This window comes from Denticeps clupeoides, chromosome 14 (assembly GCF_900700375.1).
Source record: "Denticeps clupeoides chromosome 14, fDenClu1.1, whole genome shotgun sequence".
In the NCBI taxonomy this organism is placed as follows: Eukaryota; Metazoa; Chordata; class Actinopteri; order Clupeiformes; family Denticipitidae; genus Denticeps; species Denticeps clupeoides.
Genome location: NC_041720.1, coordinates 1,386,752 through 1,400,076, shown reverse-complemented (window position 1 = coordinate 1,400,076; position 13,325 = coordinate 1,386,752). Strand labels below are relative to the sequence as shown.

At 49.8% G+C, this 13,325-nt stretch overlaps 1 protein-coding gene across 4 annotated transcripts in view; it reads left to right on the top strand.

The window, feature by feature from the left end:
- Window positions 1–13,325, top strand: part of ino80 (INO80 complex ATPase subunit) — a 31,571-nt gene that overhangs the window by 7,876 nt on the left and 10,370 nt on the right. For all 4 annotated transcript variants that reach the window (XM_029002120.1, XM_029002118.1, XM_029002121.1 and 1 more), the window contains 13 exons: window positions 353–448; window positions 3,434–3,493; window positions 3,578–3,720; window positions 4,785–4,869; window positions 4,953–5,070; window positions 5,194–5,279; window positions 6,044–6,211; window positions 6,310–6,443; window positions 6,536–6,603; window positions 6,689–6,782; window positions 7,222–7,405; window positions 9,775–9,915; window positions 11,961–12,186. In XM_029002120.1, coding sequence (XP_028857953.1) covers window positions 353–448; window positions 3,434–3,493; window positions 3,578–3,720; window positions 4,785–4,869; window positions 4,953–5,070; window positions 5,194–5,279; window positions 6,044–6,211; window positions 6,310–6,443; window positions 6,536–6,603; window positions 6,689–6,782; window positions 7,222–7,405; window positions 9,775–9,915; window positions 11,961–12,186 — 1,603 coding nt within the window. The remainder of the gene's footprint in view (window positions 1–352; window positions 449–3,433; window positions 3,494–3,577; window positions 3,721–4,784; window positions 4,870–4,952; window positions 5,071–5,193; window positions 5,280–6,043; window positions 6,212–6,309; window positions 6,444–6,535; window positions 6,604–6,688; window positions 6,783–7,221; window positions 7,406–9,774; window positions 9,916–11,960; window positions 12,187–13,325) is intronic.

Sequence of the window (13,325 nt, the reverse complement as noted above, 5' to 3'; positions counted from 1 at the left end):
GAATTATTGTTGTGGAATTCCATTATAAAGAACGGTGGCTGCAGGCGTCCGTTTAAAACGGCCTTTGAAATGTTTTCTTCTGACAGCAGCATTTTTTAAACCGGGCCAAAACCGGGCCAACTATAATACAAGAAGGCCATGAGCCAAAAATCGCAGAATGATCGCGCTTCTGGGTGTTAAATAATGTAGGATCGTTATTTAAACGCCAGGATTTTAAGCTTCTGCTCCTCAGCTCAGAGGATGCAGAGTGCCGGGGAATCTGGACACGGAGGACGTGTCGCCAGCGTGCCAGTAGTGTCCTGTTATCTCACGCGTCTCTCGTTCTTTCCCTCCGCCCGGGAACGGCCCGCAGCGCGACAACATCTGGGGGCCGTTCCTCATCATCTCCCCGGCCTCGACGCTCAACAACTGGCACCAGGAGTTCACCCGCTTCGTCCCCAAGTTCAAGGTGAGGGCAGTGTTCTGGTTTATATTTGGGGTCAGCGGTGGCCCCCTTGATGAAGGTCCCGTCCCCACACGCTGCTCCCCGGGCGCCTGTAATGGCTGCCCACTGCTCACCAAGGGTCATGGGTTAAATGCAGAGGACACGTTTCACCGCGTCACCGTGTGCTGTGCATCACAACGACGATCCCTTTCACTTTCTGCCCCGCTCCGGAGCCCCTTTTCCAGAACGTTCTCCCAGCTGTTCCAATTGAACGTGGGCTTATGCTGGTTCCCGGGCCAGCCTGCTGGTGGCAGCGTGGCGTTGTGGTCCGTTCACCGAGGCTCTGGTCCGAACAAGAACTCACCGCGTTATATCGTGCACGACACCACGTTGGGGACATTCTCGTTTAACAACGTGCCAACAAGATCCCATTTCTTCACAGAGTCCGGTCACGGTCGCGGCCTCGTTACAATAAACCCCAAACACGCGCTGACACGTCGTCAATACGCTCCAAAAGGCGCCGGTTTTTGATGGAATTCTGTCTTTTGAGCTTTCTGCGTCTGGCCCGCCGGGCGCGGCGTGAACTGGACGCGTCTTCTCGCGGCGCTGCTCCGGCAGGAATGCGACCCGCTGTGGTCGGAGCCGTTGATGCGTGGCGTGGAAACAGAGCAGAGGAAAAAGCTGATTCAATAAGTGAGCTATTGTACTGCTCCCCCCCCCATATTTATAACTAAATTGCTCGCGTATTTTGTTTTCTCTCTCGGCGTCGAGGTCAAAAAGCTCCATTTGGTCCGATTGGAGCCCCTCGCGGTTCCCCACATCCGTTCTTGGCACGTTTTGCCGGGACGTAGTTTCTCTGTAGGCACAGGCAGGCAAAGTAGCTGGTGGTAGTAGCCTATGAACCAGAAGACCCAGGTCCAAACCCCACTTATTACCATCGTGTCCCTGAGCAGGACACTTAACCCTGAGTGTCTCCAGGGGGGGACTGTCCCTGTCACTACTGACTGTAAGTCGCTCTGGATAAGGGCGTCTGGTAAATGCCGTAAATGCAGGTGAAGATGCATTGTGGCACGTCCCAGCGACCTCGCCGCCAAAAGAGGTGGAATGATTGGCGACGGCGGGACGTTCCAGCGCTCGTATTCCGTAAGTGGCCTCTCCGCGGTGTCTGGTTGGTGGAGGGTCCTCTGCTTCCAGGAATGGCGCGGTTGTATTGGAACATCAGGCCAGCATCTGGGAGAGCGGTTGGCAGCTGGTCGGTTTGTTTTCGCACCGCGGGCGGGGGTGGGTGGGTGGGAGAGGTGTGCGCACGAAGCGTCTCCATGCTTCTGGGATCGGCGGGACGCCGTCACGCCCGTGTGGCGCTTCGTCCGAACTGTTGCGCAACGTTTGTCCTCGGAATTGCATAATCCCGCCCCCGGCGTCTCAGCCAAACCCGCTGGAATGGCTCTGGCCCGGGGGGGGGGGGGGTGCGTTGTTCTTGGAGCGCGGTCCTTTTCTGAGAAGCGTCTCTTGGTCTCTTCGGGGACGCCGATTACGCTGACGAACTGTCACAGTCGGCCGGAAACGTTTTTGTTGGCTGGCGGCTTCGGAATCCATCGAGAGTTATGGTTCGCTTTAAATACATCCAATAACTTCTGTGTAAACGCCGTGTACCTCAGACCGGGGCCAGAAGACCCAACGTGCACGTTAAGTGGGTGGTAAATTACGGCAAGGTGCGATACGCGGAACGGTGTCGCGATTCGGTTACAATTATCGATGCATCGCGATGTATCCCAACGATTTTTTGCCACCGCTTCGCACGACGCCCGCGAGATGGGGGTTAAGGCCCGAACCGGGCGTCCTTCTGCCGTCCCTGGCGTCCACACGGCCGTTTTAACTTTTATTAACAAGTCAACAGAAATACAAACAACAGTCTTGAGATTGGGCCCGAGCTCTCAAATAAAGATACACATATTTACATTTACAGCATTTACCAGACGCCCTTATCCAGAGCGACTTACAATCAGTAGTTACAGGGACAGTCCCCCCCCGGAGACACTCAGGGTTAAGTGTCTTGCTCAGGGACACGATGGTAGTAAGTGGGGTTTGAACCTGGGTCTTCTGGTTCATTGGCGAGTGTGTTACCCACTAGGCTACTACTGCCCATATAGACAAATAGACAAACTTCAAGCAAAAATATAAACTTAAAAGAGACATAAGTGGCTTTGGACTTGTCTCCAACTTCTTCCAAGCATGTGAGTCTTCAGCTGTAGTTGTGCTGTCAAGTATAACTGTGGGTTTTTTTTCAACCAATAAGTTTTCATCTTTCTTGCAGCCATTCGTAGGAGACGTAGCAAAGTCTTCTGATCATGGGACAGATAATCCGGGAATTTGTCCAGTGGACATTTTAAAGGGTCCCAGGAAAGATTCACTTTTAGGAGCCCTTCCACGTGCCCCTTCAACTTCAGTCCAAAAATGTGGGACAGTGGGACAGACCCAGAATATTTGCGTTTGATCGCCCACAAGTCCACTGTCCCTCCAGCACTTACTGCCACCCCGACTCCCAGAGCGGAGAGACGTTTTCTTGATGTTAATTTATACCAACGTCCCGACGAGCGAACGGCAGCGGAGCACTAATCGAACGCGGCTACGCAGTGCGGTAAAAACGCTTCCGGCGCAGCCACAAAATCGGCCGCGTCTGCGTCACGACGCATCGATTACGCGACTAATTTCAACGCCCCTTCGGCGTCCGTGGCTTTTTGTGGACAGGACAGGAAATAGTGGGACAGGAAATGGTGGTGAGAAACCAGCCAGCTATTATTATTTTTAATAATAAAAAATTGCATACGTATTATTCTTAATAATAAAAAAATTTGCATACGGATTATTCTTAATAATAAAAAATTGCATACGTATTATTCTTAATGTCTTGATGCTTTACCTGATAAACTAGTCGTTTTTTAAATCATGATCAAGACCTTTACGTCTTGCAGCTCTTTGCACTGAATCATCCGTGTTGTTGTCTGTCAGGTGTTGCCGTACTGGGGAAATCCGCATGACCGGAAAGTCATCAGGAAGTTCTGGAGCCAGGTAGGCCATCGGCGCCGCTCATTAGCATTCCGATGTTGGCGCCGGACACCGCCGGACGACCAGTCCTTCCCTTGTCTCCTTCAGAAAACCCTGTACACCCAGAACGCCCCGTTCCACGTTGTCATCACCAGCTACCAGCTGGTGGTTCAGGACGTGAAGTACTTCCAGCGGGTCAAGTGGCAGTACATGGTCCTGGATGAAGCTCAGGCCCTAAAAAGCAGCAGCAGGTGCGTTAACCCACTGACCCCAGATCAGCCCAAAACTTTGAAGTACCTGAACCATTTAAATTTACAGTATGTACCAGACGTCCTTATCCAGAGCGCCTTACGGTCAGTAGTGACCGGGACAGTCCCCCCCCTGGAGACACGGTGGCAGTGAGTGGGGTTTGAACCTGGGACTCCTGGTTCTGGCTACAACCACCAGGGAGACCGAGGACCTTTGTAGGAGGGTAGACTGACCTCGGATGGCGGAGAATGGTGTGGAGCCGGGGATGGAACGTGAAATCCTGCGGTGTCTGTCTCCACGGCGACTTGATGTGATTTATCGCCTCGCCCCGCGCTCTGTCCAGTCTGCTCCTCCCGAGGAGGGCCCAGGGCCTCGGCAGGAAATGTCCCTCGTCTAGGGAGGCCCTGGTTATCTTATCTGTCCTCTTCCGAGGCAAAGTAGTCGCCTTGTGGACCGATCACTTGCCTATGAACCAGAAGCAGGCTGGAAAAGCGTCCTTTCCACGTTTACAACTGCAATGTTTAAAATTTCGGGGGACGTGCGGTCATGAAAATTTGCCTTAGAGGACTTGAAAAGTCCCCCGAGCAAGACCCTTAAACCTGGGGACTGATTGTAAGGTGCTCTGGATAAGGACGTCATTGAGTAGGGGGGGTGTCCCTCTTCACGGCGTCTCCGATCCCAGTCGACTGTGTTCCCCTTCGTTGTACCCGGCTGGTGGGACAACTTGTCCTGCTCCATTCGACCTGCCGAGACTACCACCACCTTTAAGAAAACCCACTGGTTATTTCAGACGAGTCGAACACTAACACACACACTCACAAAATCAAAAAAAAAATTAAAATTCGTCTAGCGCATAACAATTGCCTGCAGGTTCTTTTCTGGGCCTTATCGGGGCTCTCAGTTTTATAACTCAAAATCTATAGAAACCGGATGAGAATTGCTGGTGTCTTCGTCTTGTAAGTCGCTTTGGATAAAAGCGTCTGCAGGGTAGAGTAAAGTAAAGTGTCCCGGGGTCTCACGGGTCCAGCGTCAGCTCATCGCGTCGGATGTGTTGTGCCTTTGACAGCGTGAGGTGGAAGATCTTGCTGCAGTTCCAGTGCCGGAACCGGCTGCTTCTCACCGGGACGCCCATTCAGAACACCATGGCCGAGGTAAGGCCGTTCGCGGGAAACCCGTTTCATCCGACCAGAGCCCGTGGCGAGTCCAATCTGACCGCAGTACTCTCGTCCACCAGCTGTGGGCGCTGTTGCACTTCATCATGCCCACGCTCTTCGACTCCCACGAGGAGTTCAACGAGTGGTTCTCCAAGGACATCGAAAGCCACGCCGAGAACAAGTCGGCCATCGACGAAAGTGAGTGGGTTTTGTGCTTTTTCACTCGCGCACACCAACATGAAAACGATTTTTTTCCCGCCCTGCGGATTCCTCTCTGCTCGGAAAATCGTGGAATGATGCTTGTCTTCCTTTGCGGCCCAGACCAGCTGTCGCGGCTGCACATGATTCTCAAGCCCTTCATGCTGCGCAGGATCAAGAAGGACGTGGAGAACGAGCTTTCGGACAAGGTGACCTCCAAAACGATCAACCTTTATCAACCTTTATTAGTCCCACAAGTGGGAAAAAGCCCACGTTTCGTACCAATTAGAGACTCTTGCGATATATTTAAAATGTGTGTTTTATGCAATGTAATCATTTTGAATAGGGGCTTTTAAAATGAATATTTAAAATATTTTTGGTGCTTGCTGCGACCTATGAAATTCATCCTAGCCAGGGGCTGTCCCCCTCTATAAAGATGAAGACGGACCGTGAAGGGGCTTTTAGTGTCGTTTCAGATGATGCCGCTTACTTTATTTCGACACACGGGATCAACCAAAGTGAACCAAAGTACAACGACATTTATTTCTTATTTAGCTTATTTAATCACATACAGTAGGTTTCAATGGGCTTTGACTGGCCCTGCAGTTGACACCCGCCCCCACCACACCTTGACCTTTTCTGCACACAAGGAAAAGCTCCAGTAAAAAAAACAACAATAATAATAATAACACATTATATTTTTAATTACATGTAATTAATTTACATTTTAATTACATGTAATTACATTTGTAATTAAATTTAATTACATTTACATTTTAATTACATGTAATTACATTTTTAATTCCTTTTTTATTTTCTTGATTTATTTTTATTTTCTGTCACTCCTTTAGACTTTTAAGTGTGCATTATAGCAAGCTCACGATTACTCTGTTGCAAAATGAGTCGACGGTCAGCCCTGGTTTCGATACAGCGCGATCTGGATAAAGACATTTCTCAACATTTGAACATGCAGATCGAGATCCTGACGTACTGTCAGCTGACCAGCAGGCAGCGGCTGCTCTACCAGGCCCTGAAGAACAAGATCTCCATTGAGGACCTGCTGCAGTCGTCCATGGGCTCCACCCAGCAGGCCCACAGCACCACCAGCAGCCTCATGAACCTCGTCATGCAGTTCAGGAAGGTGTGGCTCTCCGTCGGCACGCTTGCTTTCTTGTCTTTATTATTATTTTTTTTTTCATTTTAATCATCTTCACGCTCCGCTTTTGTGCTGCTCTGAAGGTCTGTAACCACCCTGACCTGTTCGAGAGGCAGGACACCCGTTCACCCTTCCACATGTCCCTGATGCCTTTTCTCATGTCCAAATTCCTCTACCGTCAAGGCCTTCTCCACTCCTCCAGCCATTGGAGGACCAAGTGAGTGAAAACCATCGGTCATGAGCGGTCATCTATTTGTGTATGTATGTATGTATGTATGTATGTATGTATTTATTTATTTATTTTCCCAGACTGCTTCAGGTGTTGCTCTCTCCCTTCTCCCCACATCACATCCAGCAGTCTCTGTTCCACAGAAAAAGTATGTTGTCCCCTCCGCCGGCCGCGTCCTCAGTCCCACCCTGGCTCTGTCCGCATCTCTCACTCTGTCCCCCCGTCCCTCTCAGGCGATGACGAGGGCAGCTGCTTCTCCTTCCTGCGCTTCATCGACGTGTCTCCGGCCCAGATGTCCAACGTCATGCTGCAAGGCACTCTGGTTAGGTGAGTACTGCAGACACGAAATTCGCCTTGAATATACAGGGTGGGCCGTTTATATGGATACACCTTAATAAAATGGGAATGGTTGGTGACATTGAACACATTTTATAAGTGGTCAGAAACTTGTAAATAACTCATGAAAGAATAAAGTTACGTTAAAACCAGCACACCTCTGTTCTTCTTGTGAAATTGCCAATAAATGTGACCCCTTTCCTATTGGAAAAAACAAAAGTTGGGTCCAAGATGGCCGGCTTCAATATGGCCACTATGGTCACCACCCATCTTGAAAAGTTTATTAAGGTGTATCCATATAAATGGCCCACCCTGTAGTATATAACTATATGCTAAATATAGAATCTAGAATATAATAGAACTGAAATGCTACTGAAACACGTTCATGGCATGTCAGGACCAGTAGGGACGCAGGTGTTGTGTCTTTCAGGTGGTTAGCCCTGTTTCTGTCCATCAAGTCCTCCTACCGGCTCTACCAGCAGCGCCTGTGGGCCGCAGAGGGCGAGGCGGGGGGCGGGCAGGCCGGAACCCACTTCCTCTCCCGCAGGGATCTGATCCTGTGGCCCGACCGGCCCGCCGCGTTCCCCGGCACCCGCGGCAGCGCCGCTCTCCAGGTACCCGCCAGCACTGGCCCCGCGATTCGGCCGTCCGTGCGTCCTGCGGCAACATTTCCGCACAAGATGAGGATTTGGGGCAGAGGTGGCCTAGCGGTTAAGGAAGCGGCCCCCATAATCAGAAGGTTGCCGGTTCGAATCCCGATCTGCCAAGGTACCACTGAGCAAAACACCGTCCCCACACACTGCTCCCCGGGCGCCTGTCATGGCCGCCCACTGCTCACTCAGGGTGATGGGTTAAATGCAGAGGACAAATTTCACTGTGTGCACCGTGTGCTGTGCATCACAATGACAATCACTTCACTTTCATTTACGGCCGAACCAGGCATCCATGGCGTAAGGCGAGCGCCAACTGAACGCCGATTTCTGCCAAATTCCCATTTCAAGCTAACGCCAGCGAAATGCCGATCAAACGACAAAGTGCAGCAACGACACGTACGACGTTCAGAGGCCGTTCGTTTCGAACGAGGCCGAACTTCTAGCCGGAGTGGCTCAGATCTGGTCGCCACAGTCACTACTTTTTACCTAGAAAATCAACGTCATCAATTATGAGATTAATTTCAGCACCTCCACTTCTCAAAGTGGTCCACGTTTTTTATCACGTCTGCTGGTTTCTTTCTTGAAAAAGAAAAGAAACTACAATCAGTATTTACAGGGACAGTCCCCCCTGGAGCAACTTAAGGTTAAGTGTCTTGCTCAGGGACACAATGGTAGTAAGTGGGATTTACTACCACGTTTACAGTCCGTGAATCCGTGGGGTGAATTCATTAGATGATTAGATGATTCTTTATTAGTCCCGCAAGGACTAATAAAGAATCATAACAACAGCACAGACCCTCGACTGTGATCTCGACTGTACAATATACAATTCAATGTACAAATAAGCAGAGAATAGAACAAATAAAACAGCGAATGTGGAAGGAGCTGCTCAGTGCTGTCAGGGTCTCCTGCATGGGGTGGGAGATGTTGTCCACCATTCTCCTGCCACTCACCACCTCCACTGGGTCCAGAGGGCGCTGATTTAACCATCACCCTGAGTGAGCAGTGGGCGGCCATGACAGGTGCCCGGGGAGCAGTGTGTGGGGACGGTGCTTTGCTCGGTAGCACCTCAGTGGCACCTTGGCAGATCGGGATTCGAACCGGCAACCTTCTGATTACGGGGCTGCTTCCTCAACCGCTAGGTCACCGCTGCCCCAAGTTGGACCCCTTTGATCGGTTTTTCATGAAACCCTCTATTACAAAGTTTTTGGGAGAAGTGGCTCATTCAGCATATTTAAAGCAGCATTAAAATATGAAGCTAATATTCCGGCCGGTGTGTTTCATAGTGTGGCCGGACGCGGCAGGGCGAGCCACGCCCGTAGATTGCTGACTGTGGCAAGTGCTAAACACCAGTTATTTCACCCTTTTTTGTTAAGTACAGAACTCCACATGTGTTCATTCATAGTTCTGATGCCTTCAGTGAGAATCTACCAACGTAAATGGTCATGAAGATAAAGAAAACACGTTGGATGAGAAGGTGTCCAGACTTTGGCCTGTACTGTACATAGTTCCTGTAAAACTGCGTGAGGAACGTTTTTTCTACAAGCACAACACTTACAACCTTTACGTAGTGAAACACGTCACATGGTGTTGAGTGCGTCGCTTCCATATTCCAGAACTTTCTCAGCCACGCGTCTCCTTTTAAAAGTCACGTAAATTTGAGTTTTTGTGGTTTTGTTTTAACCCTTTTTTTAACACAGACATTTCAGAGAACATTTAGCCTCGGAGTCATAGAAAATTCTCTTGTTAAAATGTGCAACAACCCTCAACTTAAACTGGGTAGCAGCAGCGTACCGAAAATCCGATCGCCGGTGAAGTTATCGCCACGTTCCCCCCCCGCCTCTGAGAAATCAGGAGGAAGTCTTTGGAACGTGCAAGTTACCTTATATACTGCCTTTTGTTTCTTTTTTTTAATAACAGATCTTTACTTTGTCTGTTGATGCTTTATGACGCTGTTATGCCTTCGCAACTGAGATGTGGTGTGTCTGGTCGGTTATGATTTTGAATTCATATGCTGCATCTTATGCTTCCGGTATTATTGAACAGCTGACACGTGTACTTTCTTTAAAGGTTTAAATATATCTAAACGATTTGAGAAAGTGAGAAGCGATGAGTTGTCACGTGTGAGACGCTGCACATATTTCAACTACAACAACATTTATTTCTTATATAGCCCAAAATCACATACAGTATGTCTCAATGGGCTTTGACAGGCCCTACAGTTGACACCCCCACACTTGACCCTTCATCATCCTTGGTGAAGAAGCCGTCCTGGCCGTCCGCCGTTCTTCTGTCTTCTGATTCTCTGCATTTGTCTGCTTGTTTCTCAGGATCTGGTGTTCACCCGCTACCACCCGGGGCTTCTCGGCCACGCTGACGTGCGGGTCCACCAGAGGCGTTCCGCCAGCTCCACCCTCAGGCCGTGCCAAGCCGTCCATCCGCCCAAGTTCCTCCACGCCATCGTGCCCCGGGTGAGTTGCCCCGACAGCCTCGTGATCTTAAATGTAATGGAAGCCCGGACCAGGGGGGATGGGGGCTGAGCACAACTGGATTCGATCATCAGTGTCCAGGTCCAGCACCGCCCATATGGGCTGCAAATGGTCTGGTGCTGGAGACCAGCTTGTTGGATCGCTGGCGCAGGAGAGAGTGTTTATTCTGGATGCGGAATCTGAATCCTTAATAACTGCCATGTGTAAGTGTAGGCCAGGTTTTGTTAGGAACTTAATATTAAGTTGTATTAGGCTTTCATTTAGGTGTCATAATTTCAAAAGCAGCAACGTTTCCTCTACAATAGAAATTATTTGTGAAATAAAGCCACGGTTCTGTTATATATATACACACGCACATGCACACACACACACACACACACACACACACAGATATATATATATATACATATAAATACACACACACACACACACACACACACACACACACATATATATATATATTAGTATTTGATGAAATATGCTGAGATGGAGGGAAAAAAAATATGTTGACGTGGACAACGGTCAATAATAATTGATTCAGAATGGTTATATACAGCGCAGCTTTTTTACACATGCATATTTCAAATAGGTTGGTAGGGTGGTATATGGGTGGTAGTAGCCTAATGGTTAACACACTCACCTATGAACCAGAAGAAATAGGTTCGAACCCCACTTGCTACCATCGTGTCCCTGAGCAAGACACTTAACCCTGAATGTCTCCAGGGGGGGACTGTCCCTGTCACTACTGACTGTAAGTCGCTCTGGATAAGGGCGCCTGGTAAATGCTGTAAAGTTAAATCTGTAATTTTTTTGTAATGTATTTCGGTTTTTATTACATCGTGTCCTGCATTGAGACGTCGGCACTTGCTCGGTGTGCCTCGTGTATTATGGTGGGGACCAGTACAGCCGGTCTGGTAAACATCTGCTGCCTTCAGAAGGAGACCTGACCTCCTCCACCCCGACGCTCGGCTCCCGCCGCACTCCAAACAAACACCGACGGCAGCATGTTGGTTTTACCCCCCTACCGCCACCCGACACGTAACCCGGCCGACCGCTGACCACCTCGGCCTCCGAGAAGGCTGGCCTCAACAAGGACACCCGAGGCATTGTGGGAAGGCGATAAGATTCAATAGCCCTTCTGGTAATCCCCCCCCCTTCGTTTTTTATTCACGGGGCCTCGGCACATCTGCGTCCCCGGCCCCGTCGGTCGGCCACGTGGCGCGAGCCAGACCCCCGCGGCAGCGCTTTTCGCCTCAGATAAGAGCGGAGGGAAAGCTAATGTCCTCCGGCTGTCAGCAGGCCGTAAAAAACGGCCGGGAGTGGAGCGAGATCTGAGGAAACCGTCCCAGGCCCCGCGGTAGTCCACGTATTTCACGGTGAAAACAGCCCGTCCATGACTAGTAAACTTTTTCTTTTCTTTTTTTTTTTTTTTTTTTTCGACTGAAATTGTCTGAATTTATCGTAAATCTGTGCCGACGGCTTAACACAAACGTTGCACTGACTTTGTTGGGTCAAACACCCGGCGTTTTATTAAATCTGACCGCCGAAATGCCACATAATGGGGACAAAATTCACTGGCGAATCGCGGAACGACTGTTGAATTTCACTCTCACTTTACACATATTTTATGTTTTAAATATTTGGTTATGTTTTGCAATATTTGCATATTGGTTTTCATTGTTTACTTGCAATATTTGCAATATTGACATTTACATTTACAGCATTTACCAGACGTCCTTATCCAGAGCGCCTTACAGTCAGTAGTTATAGGGACAGTCCCCCCCTGTAGACACTCAGGGTTAAGTGTCTTGTTCAGGGACACAATGGTAGTAAGTGGGGTTCGAACCTGGGTCTTCTGGTTCATAGGCGAGTGTGTTACCCACTAGGCTACTACCACCCTATATTGAGGTCTACAGCAGTCGCTAAAGCATTTCACAGTGACATGAAATTTGAATTGAAACTAGTGTCACGAAGGGGGACACGGCGACGCGGCTCTGACTCCCGTCCTGTCCTGTCCGGCCCCTCAGGTGACGGCGCTCCCCATGGAGCGCTACTGCGCCGACCGCAGCGCCGAGTACGAGTGGCGGATGGCGCGGGCCGGGGGCAGCGTGGCGGCCAGACAGAGCTTCCTGTACGGCTCCCCGGAGCTGGCATCCGCCCGGGCCGGCCACGCCCAGGCCTTCCACCCCGAGGGGCCGGGCGGACTGATGGCCCTCTGGCCGCGGCATGGGTGGTCCTTCATCAGGATACCAGGTACTGTGCATCTCTCTCTGTTTTTAATAATAATAATAATCGGATAAGAATCGTACAATCTGAGCCGTAATGGATGTCGCGCGCGGCTGAGCGGCTTATCGAATTCATGATGCGAGTGGTGTATTTGCATACTAAACCAACTAAACCAAAAAAAAATAAAAAATCACGAATGAAACCGCTATTGCAATACCTGTTCCATTAATCACAACTAAGACATTTTCTGAAAATCCTTCAGCGCTGACGTGGCGGGGTCGAAGCGGCCGGGTGGAGACGGAGCGCGGACGCGTGGGAGAGGAAGTGGCTTTTAGCCGGGGGTGGGGGGGGTCACTTATCACCCGTAATGCAGAGGAACTGTAAATCCCACACAGATAAGATCAGTTCGCTTCTTTAGCTTTTTCTTTCTCTTTGTTTCGTTGCCCTGTGAGCTTTCAAGGGTGCCCAACGTGAAATAGTTTTGAAATCGTGTCATAATCATTGATACGCACTACTACCGATTAGGGGTGTGTATTGGCAAGGATCTAACGTTACGATACGTATCATGACGCGGTACATATTGCAATATTCTACGGTTGAAATATGAGCTGCTGTGTACGATCTGTGTGGATGAAATTGCGCGAATAATTCAGCCAAAACGACATAACAGAATTTTTTGACAAAATTTGTATATGTGGTGATATTGCTGTATTGATGTTTTCTGACACCTGTACTACTGATCATAATTGTGTGTGTGTGTGTGTGTGTGTGTGTGTGCTGAGGCCTGACTGTGGGAGAAAAATGCCTGGGAGCGCTTGTGAAGTCGGGAGGGGGGACAAAGCGAGGAAGTTTGACTGTTAGACATTGTTTCGGTGCGTGAGTGTTATCCCACCGGCTCATTCGCAGGCCGCGGCCGCTTCACCTCACTCCTCACTGGGAAGGAAGTGATTGGACCGCCGGGCCGGTCCGACTGAAGGATTGTCTTCATAGGCCGCCATGGCGCTCGCCGCGCGGCCCGAGCCAATCAGGAGCGCCGACTCGGCTCTAATCTCTCCAGACATTCCAAACAAAACGCTGCGCACGGTATTAAAAGGAAAAATCCTAATACATGCACGGAACCACACAACAATCCGTTCTGCCGCAGTAACCCGGCCATCTTTATTTTT